This window comes from Rhinolophus sinicus, linkage group LG06 (assembly GCF_036562045.2).
Source record: "Rhinolophus sinicus isolate RSC01 linkage group LG06, ASM3656204v1, whole genome shotgun sequence".
Classification (NCBI taxonomy): Eukaryota; Metazoa; Chordata; class Mammalia; order Chiroptera; family Rhinolophidae; genus Rhinolophus; species Rhinolophus sinicus.
In genome coordinates, this window is record NC_133756.1 from 84660962 (window position 1) to 84682231 (window position 21270).

Consider the following 21270-nt stretch of genomic DNA (forward strand, 5'->3'; position numbering starts at 1 on the left):
CTCCCTGTGCCTCCCAGCATTCATCTCTCATGCCCATACCCCACAAACTAACAACACAGTTTCTAAGTAGCTAGCAGAGATAAGAATACTCATGTCACCTGCCTAATTCACTGCATTTGAAAGCTATACTTGGTTTTTAATAATGGATTGCTACTGGGAAATGTGGTTTTGAATCAGAAATTCCTTCCAGCATCCATGTCATGGGGCTGTCTCTCATTAGGTGTGTCGCTGCTTCATTCTCAGTACCAGTGTTCTCGTCCCTAAAACGGGTTATTCCACCAGTTACAGTTCCTACATAGTAGGCTCTCAGTAGACTGTCAGTGCCCTGCCTTCTTATATGTTTGCATTGAGAAGTCAAACAGTTTAATTAGGGGCCACCAAAACCTCTCATTTCTTTATTTTTAAAGCTATTTGAGTAGAAGTCAGAAGTGTTGCCTTTCCCATTTGAAAACGAGCATAGAAGAAGCAAACTTATTAATATGCAGTGTCACAACATATTGTCACATAGTAATATATGATATATGATAAAATGTATCAATTCTGAGCACCACAAATATCTGTGGCTTCACCTCAGCATGAAGGCAAATGAGTTTCCTTTAGCTTGAGTGAGTTTGGAGATAAACTTCAATGTAACAAAATGTATTTCACAGGAAATGTTTGATGTGGCGCAGTTGGCTTATGAATCTCTTATCTATTCGCAGTTCACTCCTTAGAGTTATTAGTCAATTTAATTTGAGCAAATGCCAGGATTACTAACTAATTAGAAGGATGTTACTGAAGACATAAGGATGGGGAGAGAATGAGCGCCAGTAGTACGGGGTTTGTGGCAGCCTGCAAGTCTGATTTTGCCTGATGATATCATTTGCTAAACATACTTTTGTTGTTGTCATACAGATAAGCCTCAAGTGCATATTCAGATGACTTACCCTCTACAAGGCCTAACCCGGGAAGGGGACGCGCTTGAGTTAACATGTGAAGCCATCGGGAAGCCCCAGTAAGTTCTGAAGGCCAAGGTTAGCAGAGGGTCACGAGCAGTAAATGTCACAACACAGAGATGTGCATTCACAGCTCATTGGCCTGTCACCTGTCTCCTGCTGTAAAGGATGGAATATTTTTCAGGAAATAAAAGAATATTCAGTGAAAAGGGGGATTCTTAATCATGGGATGGGGGAAAAATGAAATACCAGCTAAGACTGAAATCTCAGCCAATTCTATTTTCTTATTAACATCTCACACACACAAAATACTAATAAATTTTTAGTGTGCCCACAATCTAATGATATATCTGCTACTTTCTGTGGTAATATCTAAGCTGCTGGAAAGATGGTTTTTAGACATAAATTAAGCTGCTGTGTTTAGTGCCAGCTGGAGGCAAATGAATTTACCCTACCTTTGATTTTGCTTCTCCTTCCCTCAAAGAAAAGTGACTCCTAGCAATATGTTTGTTAGTGAGAAATGATTCAGGAACTTTTCTCAAGGAATATATGTACGTATAAGAGAAACTGATGAACACTCTTATTGAAAAGTGGAAGGAAGCTGCTTTACTTGCCGCCGCTAAGCGAATGAAAGTGAGTGAGAGAAACTACCTATAGCATCACTGCTACAGCACAAAGCTAGGTGGTAGTACCACTTTAGGTATTAGTCAGCTTAGTTTGGGGAGCAGGAGAGAATCTTTCATCCTTTTAGCAGAGGGAAGATTGGTTTTAACTTCCTCTGGGAAAAAACAATCCATGGAACCATAAAATGGTACAGAAGGTCAGTGTTGGGGTTAGCACTCGAACTTCTGTGGTTGGTCCCCAACAAAACCCAGCAGTGAGCTCCCTCTGCCTGTGGTATGATCTCCACCCTACTCAGAGTTTTGCTAACCAGCATGATGGTCACAGTTTTCATATAAGGAACTCAGAGCATCTTCACAAAGCTACCCCAAAAGCTTTGGAGAGAATTCTGCCCATTGTATCTGAGGAATGTTCTATGACAAGAGACCAGAGAGCCAAAGGGAGCCTGGCTGCAATGGGCTCTCTTCTCGCTTCAGCCCTCCCTATTTTGTTTACTTCTCCATGGACTAGAATTTGCTTCTCTATGTACCAACCATTTGGAGTTTTAAAGATGGTCTTGGTCTGTTTTGCTTTTCCTCTGGTCTTCCAAAGTTACTGGTTTTAAATGCTTCAAGCTTTGGCAGAGTGGCCGATTTCTCTTGGAATACTGCAGAAGACTCAGATCTTCTTCTTCTTCTTTTTTTTTTTTTTAACTATTTGAATTATGCCCTAGTTAGCAGCCTACCTTACCTCCAAAACAATTCTGTGGACCAAAAAAAACTCACGGGTCTCTTGCCACTTGCAGTACTTACATTAACCACATTTATAGTATATGGCTTGCTAACCTATATTTTGTTTCTCTGTTTTTTTCTCCTGAAGAAGGTACTGTGTTCAATTGAATATGCCAATGGGGACAGTAAATTACATGTTTCCCTCGGGACATTTATGCCAGAGAGGGTATTTGTTTGTTCCTCTCAAATAGGAACGGTGCATGGTTGTATAAGCAAGAACGCATGACCCTGCTGCTATCCCTTCTAGCACATTACCTATTTATTTTCTCAAGAAATTGCATACAATAAAAATGGTAATTTAACTTGCCATTAAATGTTGTGAATATTCTCAGCACTTACCCCACTGATTGTTTCAGCTGTCAAACAGCAGGACATTAGGTCTGATTGCCAGGCAGACCCATTTGCCATTGCCTGCAAGGAGGACATATGCAGTACTAATTTTTGAATAATTTACTAGGTTGTGATGACAAACCCACATGTAATTAAAGAAAAATTGTAACTTCACATCCCATTTGAAAATTGGAATGCTACTTGACAGCGGTAACTTGAGGATCCATTCACCATTACGCGTGGGTCTTTTGTCACATCACTGCCCCTAGCTGTAGCGATGGGAACTGACAGGAAGCTACCTCTGCGGGAATGTGCGTTGCCCTTCCTTTAAAGTGAAAGTTTTCAGGCACCGTGCTAGATGTGGCCTTGATTTCATAGGAGGTTGAGGGAGTCACCTTGAAAAATGGAAGTTTTAAAGTCAGTGCATTTGAAAGATATTTTTTGTGTGTGCAATTTTGGCTCTGGAGCATCTTGGGAAATTTGCTTTTTCCTCATGGATACAAATGTCGTATTTAAATCACTAAAACAAACGTCTCTGATGAGCAAGTGCCCTAGGACTGTGGAGTCCGCGTGGAGATGCACTCCACAGTGATTGACTGGGGAGAGTTCCCTCAAGCTGCGGAACCTGCAGGTGTGCATGGCGGGCAGGAGGAGGATGACGTGTGGGTCCTGGAGAGCCTGCATCGGAAGGCATTTTGCCAAGGAACCAAGGAACACGTAGATGAGGTGGACTGGGGCAGCAGAGGGTGCGGTGGCATCTTGAGTTGGAGGAGGGCAGGTTATGAGTAGGGGTTAAGGGCAGAAGTGATTGTTTGTGTTTCCAGAATGTTCTAGAAGAGATGTTTTTTTCAAACAGCAGAGGCTAAAGGAAAGTGCAATTCAGATGTAAAAGTCCATTCCTTTTTGTGAAATGTTCTATGACAAGAGACCAGAGAGCCAAAGGGTTCTCAGAATCCATTTAAATATCACAAGTGTCTTCTAAGCAAGTATCTTGGTATGTTAGTAAGCATCAGATGAGTGCATGTATCACTAGCCAAGAAGTTGGTTTTTTCCCCGTAATTAATGAGATGATTAACAATGGGTGAGCTCTGTCCTGTCTGAATTGGTGTGAAACCACACAGCAGGGCATAAAAATTGGGCACATTGGTTTATCTGCTGATCTGTTGAAGATGAGCTGGAAATAATGAGACTCCTGCTTGTGGTCTGTTGAAAGATTTTTAATACCTGATAATTTTTTAAAAAAATTATATTCCAAACAAGATTTTTGGAGACGTCACAGTTGCAATTCTGTGAACTTAAAATATCTCCAGTAGGTCCTCTTTAATTGTGAGACCCTGCGTGTGATGCATTTCCTGCGTGGGTGAGAAGTTTGATGCAGACATCTTAGCGGGAAATAATAATGTAACCTGTCTTTCTCCCTTCTCCTCTGCAGGCCTGTGATGGTAACTTGGGTGAGAGTCGATGATGAAATGCCTCAACATGCCGTACTGTCTGGGCCCAACCTGTTCATCAATAACCTGAACAAAACAGATAATGGTACATACCGCTGTGAAGCTTCAAACATTGTGGGGAAAGCTCATTCGGATTATATGCTGTATGTATACGGTACGTGAGAAGATAAAACACTCTTCTATTAGACTCATTTACATGTAATTGCTACTTTATAATTCACTCCCAAAGCTTTTGGTCAAGTTGAACACCAAAATCCCGTTTATTTCCTTCAAGAACTTAAAGAAGTCTGGCCTGAGGTGGACCCCAGTGTCTCCACTAGGAGGGTAGTGGCTTTTCTTCTCTCCCTCTAATCCTGGGGATTTCCCATTAGATCACAGTCTCTGGTCATGCTGAGTAGGAAAGCTGTGTCCTCAGGCACAAGCTATGGCAATTATGTTAGAAATAATGACTGCAAAATTCAGCCTTACCAATTAATGGCTTTTCAGCTTAGAAAGTTTATTCCCGGTGGTATTTTCCTGTGATACCTGGGCGAGCCTTTCTCCTGCTTTGATGAGCAGAACTATCCTATTTTCAGCATAAAGCTATTACATTACAGAAGATGTTGCAAGCCAGTAAATATTTTGACAAAAATATAAGGTCCTTGGTAGTTACATTAGTGACCTGTAGCTACTGCTTTAGACAGAAATGTGGGTCTTTTTTTATTTGTCTGTTTTCTTAATATCTTTTTACAGAATTGTTAAAGCATATTATTATGAATTTCATTCTCTAGTCAACAAATAATTACCAAGCATCTACTATGTGTCAGGCATTTTAATCTTATTTCCTATTTATATTTTATTGTCAATTTTGTGCATGGTGAATATTCTCTATTTAGTTGAGGAGTGCACGGCCTCTCTACTCTTATGAAGACAAATTGAGTCTCTTCTGATCAATTGAAGTCCCTTGGTTATTTTTATACCAGGAAAAATAGTCATGAACTGACATAACACAGAATGAGTAACCATAGGCATGAAAATTTCAGTGTCTTGTAAATATATGACTCTGCGAGTGCATTTCCTTCTTCATGTTAGCAGTGTAAATAATCCCAGTATAAGTGCATGTGATATACATATATACACACATAAACATACACATGGAATATTTACACCATAATGTCCTAGGACCTGGCCACTTTCTTTAGGAAGAAAACAGGAATAGAAGTATTTTAATGAAACAGAAGCATACTTTACACCATATCTACTTGGATATTAAAATATAATCTGTAGCCTATACCTGAGTTGTTTTTTCCTTAGCACATTGCAAAATTAGAGGATCACATCTAATCTCCTTGTTTGTAGACTTTGAGGTATATTTTCTTTGCACACTACCCGTGCTGTCTGTGGTTTACGCATAATAGCGTTAATTTCCCCCGTAGTTAAGGAGATCAAAGTGAAGAGAATGGCGTTTCCATGTGGGTGCCAGGGGGTGCTGCAGGCCCCATTTTTAGTTGACAATGCACAGAGCTCCCTGTGTTCATCATCCTGTTCACAAACTGCTGATAGAGGGGAGTGGAAGGCAAATCCCTCCCTTTTGCTTCTATATCCCTCTCTTCCGCTCTCTGTACATCAGGGTTTGAGGTACAAGTCCCTACATTGCTGTTACCCAGGTTTACAGACATTCATCCAGCTCGTTTTATAAACTGCGGATTTTAAAAAACAGTGACAAATCTCCACCACCCCATTACATGCTTCCTGGATTCAGAAGACTAAAGTATCTAGGAAAACAATGTTGACTTACTATACCTACTGCTCCTACATCTCAAGACGAGACACATTTTGTGGATTTGATGGACAGCTATATTGGAATAATTTTGAATACTAGCTCATGGTTAGTATTTCTTGAGTGCTCACTTCGTTCCACGCCCCAGGATGACTGTTTTACATGCATTATCACCTCTGATCTCCACAATAACATCATGAGGTAAGCATTACCATCATCCCATTTTACAATTGATGAAATGAAACTTAGAAAGGTCACATAACTTACCCAAGTTCACAAGATTGTTCAATCAGAGCCATGATACCTTGACTCATGTCAAAGTCCACAGTGAAATTTATATCTTTCTTTGTAGTTCTTTTTGTTCTCACTGCTTTCCAATAGAAAAAATTCTATCCGATACATGATTGCTCTTTCGGAATTAACTCACTGGGCCAGAGTACATTACTTGAAAGCCAAGAAACATTAGAGACCCACCTGTTCCAGCTCCCTCCACACCTACACACACACACACACACGTGCACGTCTCCCAAGACAGTGCTCTTATCCTTGGCTAGGGATTTGCTGGATCCACAGTATAGTACCTCCCTCCCATGATCTGTGATCCTAGCAATACTTGGAATGGCAGGTTAGACTACTAACCCAAGGTGTTGCTAGCCTATTCTAGCAATTTGAGAAGATGGTGAATAAATTTTCTTTTCAAAGCTGATTTACTATACTACGATAGTAACTTTCAGAGTACTTTATGAACTAAGAGTTAGCATGCCTTTACAATGTTCAATTTTCTGGAAGTAACTTCCATACTTGGAGAATCTAGCTGTTTCGTGCCTGAGGCCCAGTTTGTTTTGTTCTTTTAGCTACTACGCGTCAACCCCAGCTCATTAGTTCCAACGCTGTATTGTTTTAAATAGTGGCCTCATATAGCTCTTATTGCTAGAAATGATCTAAGCATTGAGGTTTTAACTGTTACTGGAATCTATTTCAGGTAGGTCACTTGAGCCAGATGTGAAGGACAACAGTTACTCCAGTAGTGACGAAAATAATTGGAAGTGTGTGATTTTTCACAAAAGGAAAGGAATTGGGGACCTGTTTTCTGAAGTCTGTCCTCAGTGTGGTCCAGTCCTTGTTCATAATCATATTTTCAAATCACCTTCAGGTCCTTGTTGGTTATATGGTGGACATGACATATTTTATGCCAATACTTTTATAGACAGGTACAGAAATACCGTTCTAGTGTATCGGGGGAAGTCTCCTAGGTACAGAGTTCCTTGTCAGTGATAAATACTGTAATTGAACCAGAACAGAAGAGCCACAGTAGCTGTCCACACACTGGGCAGCAGGCAGCTTTCTGGGGTACAGTTGAGTTGGGGCATGGAGGGAGCAGGAAGTCTTCAGTGCTTGGCTCAGGGGCCAGCGTGCCTTGCTCACCTGCAGCTGCACCTATACCTGCAGCAGGGTGCAGCCACATCCCAAGGATCGCAGGTCACAAAGCACTTCCCCACCATGGCCTCCGTAAGGCAGCGTCCACGGAGCAGGACTGAACATACTGCCTGTTCTTCTAAAAAGGTAGTTTAAAATTACTAAGATGGTGATTTCTACGTCTTGGAGAAGAATGAGGTTTGTTTGTTTGTTTGTTTGTTTGTTTGTGAACAATTTGCTGTTGATTCTTCACTATCAAATTTGTGCTTTTTTGTATGTGTGAAAGATTATTGATCAGTAGTAGGAATCATTTTAAGTCGACCTTACAGGCAAGAACCAAGATAATGTTTTCATAAACTTTCAGGAAGTTGTACCCAACCCAGTAAAGGTGCAGTATATAATTAAAGTTTTGATGTCTTAATTAGACAATCTGAGAGCTCACTTGGAGATAAAAGGACACCAGATGTGTCAGGGAGAAAAAATTGGCGTGCTTTAGATAAAATTTAAAATCAAAAGCCTTCAACCCGTCTTGTGCTCTATTATAGCAGAATGATCGCTTAGTTCAAAGTCTCGCTGACAATTTAACACATTCAGTTTGATCATTTGGGCTTAGAATCCTTTTTTTTTCTCTTTCATATTTGCCCTTCCGTTTTCTCCCCAAATAATTTTTTTGAGAAGATAGAAGAATATGCAGTTATCAAGCATCTGACAAAGGATTCCCTTTGGGAATTACTGGCTTTGAGGGTCAAGCCTCATTTATGTTTAATTTTCTTGTTTACAAGATGGAAAACATTCTTTCAGTTTTATCGTTGTCCACTTAGGTCAAGCTTTTAACATGCAAAGGCAACTAACTTATTAATATTGATAAGTTGTAAAATTTTATTGACTTTGAAAAAATAAAATCTCAGTATCGTTCTCTGGCTGGAAGTTGATATTTAGTGGTGACAGTCTCTCTTCTTTGCATAGAAGTATACACAGTGTAGAAGTAGTTTTACTTCCTGCTGGGATGTACTGATGGAGAATAATGAAGTTAACAGTCACGGAGAGCAAGGGGCAGGCGCATGCTCATCCTTGGCGGGCAGGGGCCCTTTACAAGGAGCGGAGCCTTTTCCTCCTTCCTCCCACCTGTAAAAGTATCAAATGAAATGACAACCATCGTACCCTCTTGGGTGCTGAGTTGGTTTAGCCTCACCTTTGAAACTGGATTGTGGTGAAGTGTGTCATAATGTTCTTATTTTCCCCCCTTCTCTGCTTCACATCTCCTCATCCCTCATTCACTTCATTAATACAAAACTCTTTTCTTCTTTCCAACTTAGCTCTTCCAGCTAAAGCTTTCGGATACAATTAGAATACACAAATCTTTTAGAGAAAACTTTTGGTTTTAAAGGAGGAAATCATCAAACAAACATCTCAATGTTCTCATGCTTTTGTTTTGTCATTACTGATCATTGTTGTGTTCAGCATTGTGGGTTTGATTTTCCTTTTTTTTTTTATCCAGATCCCCCCACAACTATCCCTCCTCCCACAACAACCACCACCACCACCACCACCACCATCCTTACCATCATCACAGGTATGGTACCTTCATTACCATTGAAAATGTCCTGAATGTATATTGTCTTTCTGGTATGTATAAAAAGAAACCTAGTAGTTCTCTTTAAATCCTTGGGATTTAATTGTTCCTTTATTTTGGAACTTCGAAGACATTAGATACTATGTTCTTAGGTTGAATCTTAAGGACCTCAGAAAATCTTTAACATCCAAGCATTTAATAGTAGATCCAATATTTTGCAGCTTACCTGTCAGAGAATTCTTGTTTACGCATCACAATTCAAAGCAAAATGCTAGGGAAAATGGCAGCCTGGCTCTTAGAGGACAGGCTAATAGCTTATGCTTAGCTGTGGTTGACGAAATGGTAAGTAATCTGGCTCTGGATCTTCTCCTTGTCTTAATTTCATCTTACTCCATGTGAAGGAAAACACACACCCTTTAACACGCCCATGTTCCTAAATACGGCGTCATCCTTCCTGCCCCAGCGAGTGTCTGCTGATGGTACTCCTGCCTGTTCGTAGTGCCTGGGTCACAAGAGATCGGAGGGAGTCACTGTCTTTTCCATGCTGGGCGCCCACGTACCCCTCGCTGCCCTCAGTTAAGTGTTGGAGGGATGGAGAGGCAGTCACAGCGGTTGTAACTCTGTAGGTTTATCTCTTTGGACTGTCCGAAACTCTTATTCAAAATGAGATTCACTGTCTCTTATTCTTACTGTCACTGAGAGAAGTGTGCCATCCATCCCCTTCCTGGTCTCCAGTGGCTCTCATATTACTTGATGTTGCTTGTCTGAGGGCCTTGGCTTGTCTTCTGCCTCCCAAGGTAGGAAGGGTTATGGCCGTACCATGTAAACTAAACATGCAGGATTTCCTTACAAAAGGTCTTCCCCATCCACTGTTTTCAGATGCCTACCACAGAAACTAAAAGTGTTCTATGAAAGGAAAAAAAAATCTTTAAAAGATAACTTTTCTACTTCGTCTGTTATGTGAAGTAGTTACATGAAGCAAGGTCTCTCTGAGCCATGTGCCCTGGGGTCCAGTCCTTTCACTGGACTTCCTTAAAAACACTGAACATTTTACTTCTCATTCTTCATGTGTAAATCCTCTTTACCACCCTAGATATGCCATCATCCTTTACGTTGACTTTCTGAACATTTTCAATTTTCACAGGAGTCAGAGAGATAGATAGGATGACAATTCAAAGTATTCAATGAAAGAGGAGGCCTCATCAGTTTATGAAATATAATAGATTGTCTAATCTGTCCAATCTCAGTTTTCTTCACCTTTCCAGCCATGCAGTGAAACAAGGAGAACTTTAAAGAAGCCACCAGTGAGGATTTTTCTGAATGTTGTTTATGAAAACATCAGTGCCTTAATGTAAAATCTTCTGAAAATCCATCAATTGGTTTTTTGTGTCTCACTCTAAACTCAGCTCCATGGAGGCTGCTTCCTAAATTCTTATCTGTGTGTATTTCGGCTTTACTTTTTGTTAATTCCTCTGCTTCTTAATTAAACTGACTTTGTCAGTGTAGTGAATAGATTCCTCTGACTTTCTGGATCATTGATAAGCACAGCGAAGATGCCCCTTCCTAACTCTGATCGGCAGGGCAACCACGCTATCACCTTTCTATCCTACAAACAAGGTTATTTCCCCTTTATGACGTCTTACCGCTTTTCCAGGTTGTCCACCAAATTAGGCTTGAGCTCTCGTTTCTAGGTTTTCATATGCTTCCTGTGAACTGCCCTGGGAAGTCAGTGTAAATGACATCGTCTGGTTCTGCACTGCCCTGCCTACGTGAACCCTTTACGAACACCCTGCGGTATCCTGACTGCTCTTTGTAGAGTTGCCCAGATATGAGCTAGCCTGTATTACCTCTCGTTGTAGAAGGTTCCAGATAGAGCTGGCCAGCCTTACAGTTTAAAGCAGTCAAGGCCTCACTCACTCTGTACAGACACCACATTTCTCTTTAATATGCAAAAACACTTTTCATTTGTAGCTGGCCTCTCACTATCTTAGGCTATTTTTTTTTAAAGACCTTTCTTAACACTCCCTGAACTCCTCCCCCCTCGCAATCAATCTCAGCCACTGGGTGGAGGCGCTTCAGTTCCCAGCTCTAATCCTTCACTCCAGACTACAGCTAATCTTACATCCTCAGACAGCTACAACTCACTGCTATCACAGTTCCTATTGCAGACAGTCTGCTAAGAGGAAGTTTTAAAAACAAACTGCTATATTTCTGTCCACATCAAAGGTTCCTTTAATAGGGCCTCCTCCTGGCTTCTCTCTCTCTGCTCCTGGCCTCTCAGTTCAAGGTAATGTAAGATGATCTCATAGATGCACTTTAGCCTCCCGATGTTAGCAGTTGAACCCTCTCTACACACCAAATGCATTTGTGGTAATGAATTCCCAGATTCTCAGTGGCACGCCCAAGAGTAGTTAAACTAAAATTGCCACTAAAACAACATTGTAGAATCGGTTGCCTTAATGGATGTGATCTTATAGGCTTACTGTGTCTTAACAAGCAGTCTTATATATATTTATCTTGCCCAGAAAGTACACTTGTGGAATTTAACATTTGCTCCTTTCTTCAAACAGATTAAAGGTTATGGAGCTGAATGATTCTGTGTCCCATTTTAAAGGTCCAGGCTATCCCCTAGATTTAGATTGGTTCCTAAAAAAATCTTCCAGACTGAATCTTGACAAATGGATAGCTAAATTAATTTCCACTATTCTCTCTTGCACTGTTTGGTATATTTCAGCCACTATTAGCCTTAAAAGCTTCAACAGCTAAATCCAATGACAGTAACATAAAGCCAGAGCTTAAAAAAAAAAAAAAAAGAAGAAGAAGAAGAAGAGGCCCACAGTCATATATTTCTTTTCTCCCAGTCAAATGCAATAACTGAAACCCATTCCCCAGGTCAGAGTTTCATTACAAGAAAATGTACAAATACAATAGAAAAATATTTTTAAACTCAAAAGGTCACAGTTGCTTTCTGATCCCTTTGAAAGGAGGTGTTCCATTGTTATCTTTTATCTTCTATAACCAGGATAATCAGATTGTTCCGCTTGTTAGGAAGGCAGACTGTCATTGAGTTCCCAGTCACCCCGCTCCCTCAAAGCAGGTTCCAGCTGCATCCCGGAGACCTTTGAAAGGGAGGAAGTGTAAGTCCAGTCTGACTTGAGGCTGCCCACCCAGAATCACAGACTCGGTGGATGGGAGGAGAAAGGCGTGTCTGCCTTTTTTCCATCCTGTGTGGAGCAGGTCTCCTGCATGTGGGCGGGTAGCTTCTTCCATAGCTTCGTCTACGGAAGAATCTCTGCAGGCTCTAGAGCACTGAGAGGAATATTTGGTGTCAATTTGCCACATCAATATTGTCGTGGCTTTACAGCCATATTAGGGCATTAATGTCATTACAATCTCTTTCCAAATTTAAAAAAGACAAAACACATGAGGGATAGAATTGGTGTGGAAGCCATGCAGAGCCTCAATGTGATTTGCCATAAAAGTCTTTGGTGTCTCTGTTCTCTTTCATGTACATTGATATTCTGACCATATATTTGTTTCAACTATTGCTATTGGCAGGCCCCATTCTTTTTTTTTTTTTTTTTTTGAATCATGTTAAATTATACATGTAGTTTCATTCATGAAAATATGCTGTAATTGGAAGAGCAAACTGCATAATTTAAATTGTCCCTGTAGTCTTCTGTTAAAACACAGGGATAGCCAGCCCCTACTCAGATAAGAATCCTTCATGCATGTTCCTCTCAGAAACCAGAATCAAAGAAAAACCTACTGTCATAGCGGGGGTGAGGATATTTATTTTGTTTTATTTTGAACTTTCTTTGAAGTTTGTTGACTCTGTGTATTAGGTATACATAGAATTACCTGTTTCTGTGTTTGGTGATAGCTTCCTTCCCTGTCTGTCAGTTTGATCAAGCTTTTCCTTTAATCATCTTAGGAAAAGATTTTGTTTCCCTCCCTAGTTAATGTGGATATTGTATTGTTTCTGTCTGGTTGCATCCTGAGTTAGATGCTTGCTGAGGAGTACCCAGAAAGCACTTAGCACTTGCTCTAAACACCCTTAGCAGCTTAAATATAAAATTCAGGCCAGGAGAAGTTTAACCTGTAGGTCACGCTGTACATCTGACTGTCATAAATTAAAAAATTAAAATCACCTTAGAATAAGAAATGAATAGCTATAGGGCCAAATTCAGAAACACATTTATCCTTTCATAAGAATGAAGTAGGTCATTTCTAAATGAGTTTTTCTCTTTTTTGAAGTATATATTCAATTAAATATTTTGTGTTTCATGGAAAAGAAAACGGCAAGGTTTTTCTTATTGTTCTCTAAGGACTCAAAACCCCAATATACCTTGGAGAAAGCGAGTCCCACCCTCAGGCTCACCTTATTATTTTGACTTTCATAGTCTAATATCATAAGCTTTTTTGTGTGTGTAATGTGGATCAGATCATATAAATAAAGAAGACGATTACAGCCCTTAACCCTTCAGTAATATTTGTAGAATATGCCAAATTGGGGAAACGCAACACCATAGCACATGTTTTCAGGTTCTTAAATACAAAGGAAAGAAGTACAGCTGAGTTTAAGCCTGACTCTCTAACATGACCGTCTAATCAAGAAAGCTTTCCTCCACAAAGAGCCATGTGCTCTCCAGCGTCTTGGCTACTGATCCCTGCTCTCTGCTGTTGATACTTGCATGGTGCAAGGGGTATATGCTTCTTTGCTTACAGGAGAGCATTCAACAAATATCAAGCGCCCATGACGTGTGTGGCACTGTGCTGGTGCCTGTGGAGCCCGAAAATCCCTTTAACCCCTTAAAATATGGTCAAGGGAAGAAAATACATACACACACACATTGGAACTCAGTAGCAGGAGATACTATACAGTTAGGGTTCATTCAGTTGCACAGGTGGAAGACTGAGGAGAGAGCGTCACAGGAGAGGCAGAATGGGGTCTGTGCCATCAAAAAATGGGTAAAATGTGAATAAAAAAATCAAGGGCAATTTTACTGAACCACTTTCACTAGTGCCACCCACCACCACCCCCAGGGACGTTTGGCAGTGTCTGGAGACATTTTTGGTTGTCACCACTGGGGGTACTTCTGGCATCTAATGGAGAGAGGCCAAGGATGCTGCTAAATATCCTATAATGATGCACAAGACGGACCCCACAGCAAAGAATTATCTGGCCCCAAATGCTGAGATTGAGAAACCCTGCCCTAAAGGGAACCAGACTTGGAGTTTCTGGGGACCTTGGTGGCAGTCCCATACTGGCAAGGAAAAAAGAATCTTCTTATAATGACTCTGGGAAGCGAGAAATCAGAGAGAAAAGAGCAACATTGGCAAGGGGGGATGAAAAAAAAAAAGAAAGGATGACACTTTGGAAATTAAGCATGAAGGCCTAACTTTACTTCAAGCATCTATTCTATCTTTAGTATGTGTGTGTGTGTTTATATCCTGGGCAGATATTCAGCCGTTGTTGCTAGGAAATACACTTCTTTCATAGTAGAATGTTTACTAAATTGCCTTTTCTCTAGAGTTAGCATCTACTCCATTAAGATTGTTTTTCATTTGTCATTTATTGAATACTTCTTGAGTGTTACTGATATGCCTGTATGCCTGGTGGCAGGAATATTATTAGGACGCTAGTAAATACTCTTGAGCGGTCTTGATGTAATGAGCCACCTTTTCAAATTTTGCCCCTAAAGTGCATGACCATTTTTTTCATACTGTCTTAAGTGTGTACACTTTTATTTTACTGACGATTATGAACCTCTTACAAATAGCATTATAGCCAACCAGTTTTAACCCATATTGATTTATAAGGGAATGGAAGAAACGAGAATACTACAGCGATGCAGGTCACCTGATTCTGCATTTAAAAAACAAAAGAATAAGAGACGGGAAGTGAGTGATTATTATTTTTTCTAATGCTTCTATCATCATTGCCATCCTTTTATGTTCCTTGTTTAAAAATAGTCCTAGAGGTAAAGGCTTGACATGTTTCCATACAAAAGATTTATCAACAGTGCGAAAAGTAGTATCATAAACACAGGTTTCTCAAGATTAGAAAGTGCTAGTTGGCGCTTTCTTTGTAGTGGGAAATAAAGGACTTGGTTGGAGGACCCAGCCCTCCACTGTCTAGCAGGAGATGAGTGTTAGCTACTACGGCCCTTTCCCTCTCTCCACCATCACCCTCTTCTTTTCCTCCCCTCCTCGTGCCTTGCGCATTCTTGCCCCCCCTCCCACCAGCATTCACACACAACGTGATACAGGAATTGTTTTCCTTGTTAAATGAAACCACTGTATAGATTCCTATTATTTTCAGAACATCTGGTTTTCAAATGAAAAGGTCTCGGGCACAGCAGCACTAGTGAACAATTCTGAAGAAGCTTTTAACAAAACTTGAAATTGCTTAACCAAAAAAAAAAAAAAATCCACTCCCCCTCCTGCTGTTCTGCAACACACAGTCTCTTCACTGAAAGGGGAGATGACATTAAGAAGTGAGAGATCTTTATTATAGCTCTCCTGGTTGGGCCTTCGAGCTTCAGTTCTGTTCCTATCCACTTCTCCCGTCCCTGAGAAATGGGAGTTTAATTAAAGCATAACATAGATGGAAAGAAAATTAACCTGGAAACCAGTGGAAAATAAGTTTCAAAGTTTAATTTTCTAGCACATATTTTTGCTTTCAATAGATTTCAAGTATAAATAAATAAATAAATAAATAAATAAATGAATGAATGAATGAATGAAAAACTATATTTAATATACACTGGCCAGCATAGCACAACTATGAAAATGAAATCGTCAGGGGAATTCCTTGCCGGCCCTAGTGTCTAGATTTAAAGCAGCTCCATAACACAAACTGAAGGGGAATTCAATTAAGAAAACCCATTGGCTCTTTATTGACTTTGGTTAAGAAAATAAACTGGGGGAAAGTGTATTAAAATATGTCTGCACTGCTTAGTATGCTTTCATTTAAGCTTATGACAATCAAAATGGGAGAATTTAAATTCTTTGCAATTAAGCTCTGCTTTCGAGCAGATTGGGTTCTCTGGGTTATTACACTGTGCATGTTTTAACGTACACCCTACTCACACACACCTCAGAATGCAGTCTTGCAGTGAAATCTGTGCATTGTAAAGCAGGAGCACCACAGAGCAATTGGAGAAGAAAAAGTATTTAAGGTTGTGAATTTAATTTTGTTCTAGGATTTTCATTTTCATTTATGGCACCCATTGTGTTTGAGACCACGGACTAATTTATGGATTAGTTTTAAAACCCCAGTCTGTCACACTCAATGAACAATTCTAAGTTGGAGAGAATCCATATGAAAGGATTAGAATGTGCCACAGTGGAGCTTACACATGACTGTTTCAACTAAATAGTGCCCAGCTGCCTCTCAGGCAGTCATTTTTTTTTTCTTTATTTCATTTTTCTTTTTTGATACTTAGTTAAATGGCTAGTGTCTCTAATCTCACACATTGTCAGAGCCTTTTCATTTTGTAAATATTATATACCGCAACATGAAATATAGATGATGTTTAATTTATTCAAGATAGGATCCTGTAAATTGTTTGTATGGCTGGGAGACTAAGAAGAAAAGTCAATATTTAGTGAAATGTGCATCTTTCAAATAGCAGTATGGGGCCCACCCTTGGACACCTTGTTTGATTATGCTCATAAACCAGCTAGAGAGTGACTATTAACGTACACACTTACTGGGTTTTCAAGAACATGAGATTGTTCTGTGTTGACCATATAAAATAAATGTACAATAAATTTGCCCTTGTAATTAAAATTAAAATAGAGATCACAGCTCAGTGAAGCCTTTTTAATTTCTAACCCTATGCCACCGTAAGTCCAACTCCACTTTCTGGGACCTATTTTTCTCATAGGCCTAGCTCAAAGGTGATTCTTTAAAGGCATCAACAAAATAAAATTTAGAAAAGCCTTTGTTAGGGCAATTACCACTCTCATTTTTCAAGCTAATTTAGCATTTATAACTTATATTGGAAATTTACTATTTGCATTTTGCCTGTTGTACACTTAAGATGTTATCAAACAACATAGTGACCCCAACAGTTGATTCACAGAGGTTGGCTTGCACATCTCTGCAGTCTTCTGATTAAGATACCCTTCTAAATCCTGCTTCACAGAGCTGCACTCATTCCAGAGCCAGGGTGTCTGTGGTTTCTGCATGAAGACATGCAGCAATTATGAAGGAGAATTAGAATCTGTCACAGTGCTCTCCTGCGGGGAGCACAAAGTCACTTGGAAAGAATTTTTTTGTAATTCTTTACTTGAAATAGCCTCTGTTCAGATAGCACACCAGATGGTTTCAGAGAAATGGAATCAGCCACTCCCCCAATACACCCTCAGTCTTGTTCTAAACTTTGTAGCCAACCTGTGTTTCTGCTGCAGTCTCCTGCTCCATTGGCTGGTCACGGTTTTGCCTTTACCAGCTGCAGTAACTGTGTTGTTTGACTTGAACCTGTGTTTGCCTTGAACTGTGTTAGAATTGTTTTTTCCTTTGCAACATCCCTTTCTCCTCCCCTGTTGGGTGCAATTGATGGATTTCCCATCCCCAGAAGGGGAAGCAAGCTGCACTGTGAACTTTCCTTCCTTTATTTGCTAGCACCCACATACGAGCTGATGTCTAGCTTCATTTGCCTTAATTTCCTCATAAAGCGGGCATAATGTTGTGAGGTAGGAAGACAGTAAATTGGGTAATCACTGGTTAATGCTAAGATACAACTTTTGAGGATTCTAACCCTTAGGTTTTCTTCACCCCCTTTCTTTCATTTTATACTAATGATTTACCTGGTAAACATACAGCATATTAGAAATGTTACTATAAAAATAATGAGCCAAGTTGTTTATTACTTTTTTATTTTGGAAAGGAGTCAGTGCCTTAAAATGCTATAAAATGTATTAATATGCATGTAAGTGTTTCTGTACAAATGTGCATTTGATTTTGCCCTTCAAATTGAAAGCACCTCAAACTAACACTTGACTTGGATGTTTCCAATAAAATGTGTCAACTATATCATGAGAATCTGGTGTAGAGATGTTTCAACTGTGCAATTTTTGGTATTGTTTTTTTACTGCTATTTTATGCATACAGACTTGACTTGTAAGTATCATGTTCTTATGTGGTATATTTTATGCTTTTCTTTCCTTCATCTATTCTTCAGAAACCCAGATAAAAGTTATAATAAGCTACAGTGGCCTCTCAGACTTCTGGTTAATTCTGGCTTCTTTCACAAGGGCTCTAAAGTTTTGATGGCATAGAGTCCTAAGGAAAGCACGCCAACTGAAGGGAAACACCAGTGTGAATTCCCGTGTCATGTTTATAAAGCAGAAGCACCAGGCTCGTTTGATTAAAAAAAGAAAGTTGTTTGGCATTCCAGTGCATTTAAACATTGCCTGTATTGAGTCCAACAAAGTCTTTTGAAGTCTCCAGAACTCGTGAAAATAACTACCACCTAAATAGCTGCATTATAAAAAAGACAGGTAGCTACTTGCAGTTTTAACCCAGAAAGCCACTTTAGCTAGAGATCACTAGCTCATGTGTCAGTGTCACCACTTCTTTCTGGAGAAGGGGAAAGTAGAAGGAGACATACTTGGAATGTGTAGAACTGAAAATTAAACCCTAGCCAGATGGGTTGACACTGGAATGAAGTTAGCTAGAAGAGCGGTGTTAAAATGACTCTGGAAAAAGAGTGTCATCGTTCATTTTGTTAGGTATTTATCCCACTTCCCTTCTAGCCAAAAGTAAAGAGAAAATTTCTTGAGCCCCTCGAGGAATTTCCTGTGAAGAGGTGCCAGTGTGGCACCTGGTTCTGAAGCCTGGTAAAAGGAAGAGAAAACTAGAACAGCATCGGAACCAGAAGAGACAAACCATGCTTTCTTCCACCGTATGTGCATCTGGCAATGAAAAAAAAATCCACATGCTATCGCCTAATGTTGCCACGAAAGCAGGGCCCCTGGTAGCGCTCAGTAGTGAATGTGGTTCTGAATGTGAGCCCAGGGATGGCTGGAGACTTTAATTTTTGGAGTGTCACATGCCACATGATGAGAAGTGGCATTTGGCAGATCATGTGGACTTGGGTATTTCCATGACAGACTTTCGCTCTTAGATTGTAACATAGTAAGATTTGCAGAGTCAGAATGGGTGTGTGTGTGTGTGTGTGTGTGTGTGTTTCTGTATATATATGTCTGTGAATGTGCACATGAATGTGTGTTTGTGAGAATGTGTGTGTGTACGGGAACTAATCTGAAAACTTTGAACATGTTGATTCCCATGTCCTCCCAGTTAATTGAACTTTCCAGCTGAACTCTGCTGAAATAATATAATACACTAGATGGAAAACTTGCACCCATGTATTCATCTACAGGCACCTGAGCATCAGTCATAAAAGGATCCAAAAAGCATAATATTCACTGAAGCCTAATTGGCAGTCATGACGCCCGAGTGGGTTGGGCTAAAACAAAGGCAATGTTTGAATGTATGCATCCATTGTTTAGCCAGCAGTTGGGCTGAGCTTTTCCGTCACAGTCCCGAGCCTTGATGCGTTAAGAGCCCTCTACCAGTCAGAGTTTGCCCTGGTGTTTCTCATCACTTTGCATGCTCCCCTGACTCTTGACTAGCAAGTAGATGTATCCTGGCAAGACCCCCAAAACCAAAGAATTTACTGTTTTCCTCACTGGCTCGCAGCTTTGAGCTGAAGGCATGTCTTAAAACAGTGCAACTCACTTCAAATGCTTTTTGCTTTTCATTTATTATTGCTTGTCACGCGATGTTCTTTGAAAGCTTGCTCATATATTATCTGTTCCATTTTTTTCCATTTTCCCTTTTCTGCATGCCGTTCCTCCTGTTCCTTCCCTCCCTCCAACCCTCTGTGCCCGTCTGCAGACACAACGGCAACGACAGAGCCAGCAGTTCACGGTTGGTATCACGTTACTGTTTACCTACTTTCTCAGCACTGCTGAGAGGCAAGGCAAGCCTGGGGAAAAGAGAAATGTAGTCTTCAAGGGCAGTCATGTTTCAAGTAGACTGATCTCATAAATATACTCTAATTTTTAAAGGCTTGAAAGACATGGAGTCTTGTCATTTCTGTTGTGAGTTCAGCAGCCAATGGTTGCGGTCTGAGATGAGGCCTCCGCCTCCCTGGCTGGCGGGAGGGCAGCTGCCCCTCGCCCTTATTTGTATAACCCCGCCAGACACGGAAATACAAGGGACTTCAAAAACCTAATATTTGCCTAAAGACCCAGTTACTTTCTTCATTTATAGGCTCGAGTCCCAGGTACATGTTGAAGGGGAGTCGTTTGTGTCACTTAGTAGTTGAGACTGAAGGACAGGTCAGGGCAGAAGATTCCTGTTTAAATTCATGAGGTGGTGACAAGGAAGGTCATTGCTCTTCTTTTAACTATGGCCCCAATCGTGTTTACCTCCACAGCCCCTTCCTGGTTCACCCTTAATCGCTATGTGTGAATAAAAGTTTATGTTAACATTTGGCAGGAAACATCCCAAACTAAGGAGGATACCACATGTGTATTTGAACAGCATTAACTGGGACTTGAAGAAAATCATTTGTGTACGGGTATCTTGTAGGAAAAATACTAACAAGTGAGTTAAGATTTTAACCCAAAGGTGATAAAAACAGGAGGGGGCATCGGGAAATCCTTTCCCCAATTCCACCACTGACTTATTGGGTTGGAAAAAGACTATTAATTTTTTATGTCTCTCCAATCAAAAAATTAGGATCATGTGTCATCTGTTTATTACTTTATTACTTAGCTCAAACCTAACCATGCTGATATTGTACTTGGACACAGCTATGTTAGTTAAAAAATGGACTGAATTTTAATAATTGAATCCAAGGGAATTACTTGGTAAAGGGCCGACTTAAATCACTTTGCATGTTGTGCAGATTTGAGATCCATCATTTAAATGATAAGAGGTGATCAGCCAACCCTGTACTGTTCATTCAACTATTAGAGAAACATCTCTTCCTAGTACAGACTGGTTTCCTTAAATAGACCTACATTTGAGGACTTATCTGTTGGAAATCTCTAAGCAAAATGTGCCCTATGTGAGCTGGCCTTGAAGGTCAGACCTCGCTGCCTGGCAGGTCACCCCCATGTTTGGACACGCTGATGAGGAATTCTGAGAAAGCAAACAGATTGTAGGTACAGAGCAGTATGCCCTCCCACTCTGCTCTTACCTCACCCTGCCCTTTCCTGCCATTTGTATAAAAGGGGAAAGTTCATAAAATAAGTTAAAGGGCCAACCAAATACACTAACGATCACGAAAAATCAATTAGGTATAAAACTTCCACTTTCTAAGGTAATGCCCCATAGTGCTGGCTACAACTCAGGCATTGCACTCCATTAAGCTCGGTTATTTGTAGG

At 40.3% G+C, this 21270-nt stretch overlaps 1 protein-coding gene across 7 annotated transcripts in view; it reads left to right on the forward strand.

Annotated features, from left to right (window-relative positions):
- The window catches only part of CADM1 (cell adhesion molecule 1), a 346884-nt gene that overhangs the window by 298809 nt on the left and 26805 nt on the right, over positions 1–21270 (forward strand). For 3 of the 7 annotated variants that reach the window (XM_074335447.1, XM_019715453.2, XM_019715454.2), the window contains exons 6-9: positions 895–994; positions 4089–4261; positions 8781–8855; positions 19771–19803. In XM_074335447.1, coding sequence (XP_074191548.1) covers positions 895–994; positions 4089–4261; positions 8781–8855; positions 19771–19803 — 381 coding nt within the window. The remainder of the gene's footprint in view (positions 1–894; positions 995–4088; positions 4262–8780; positions 8856–19770; positions 19804–21270) is intronic. The other 4 variants (XM_019715455.2, XM_019715458.2, XM_019715457.2 and 1 more) reach the window with 3 other exon arrangements.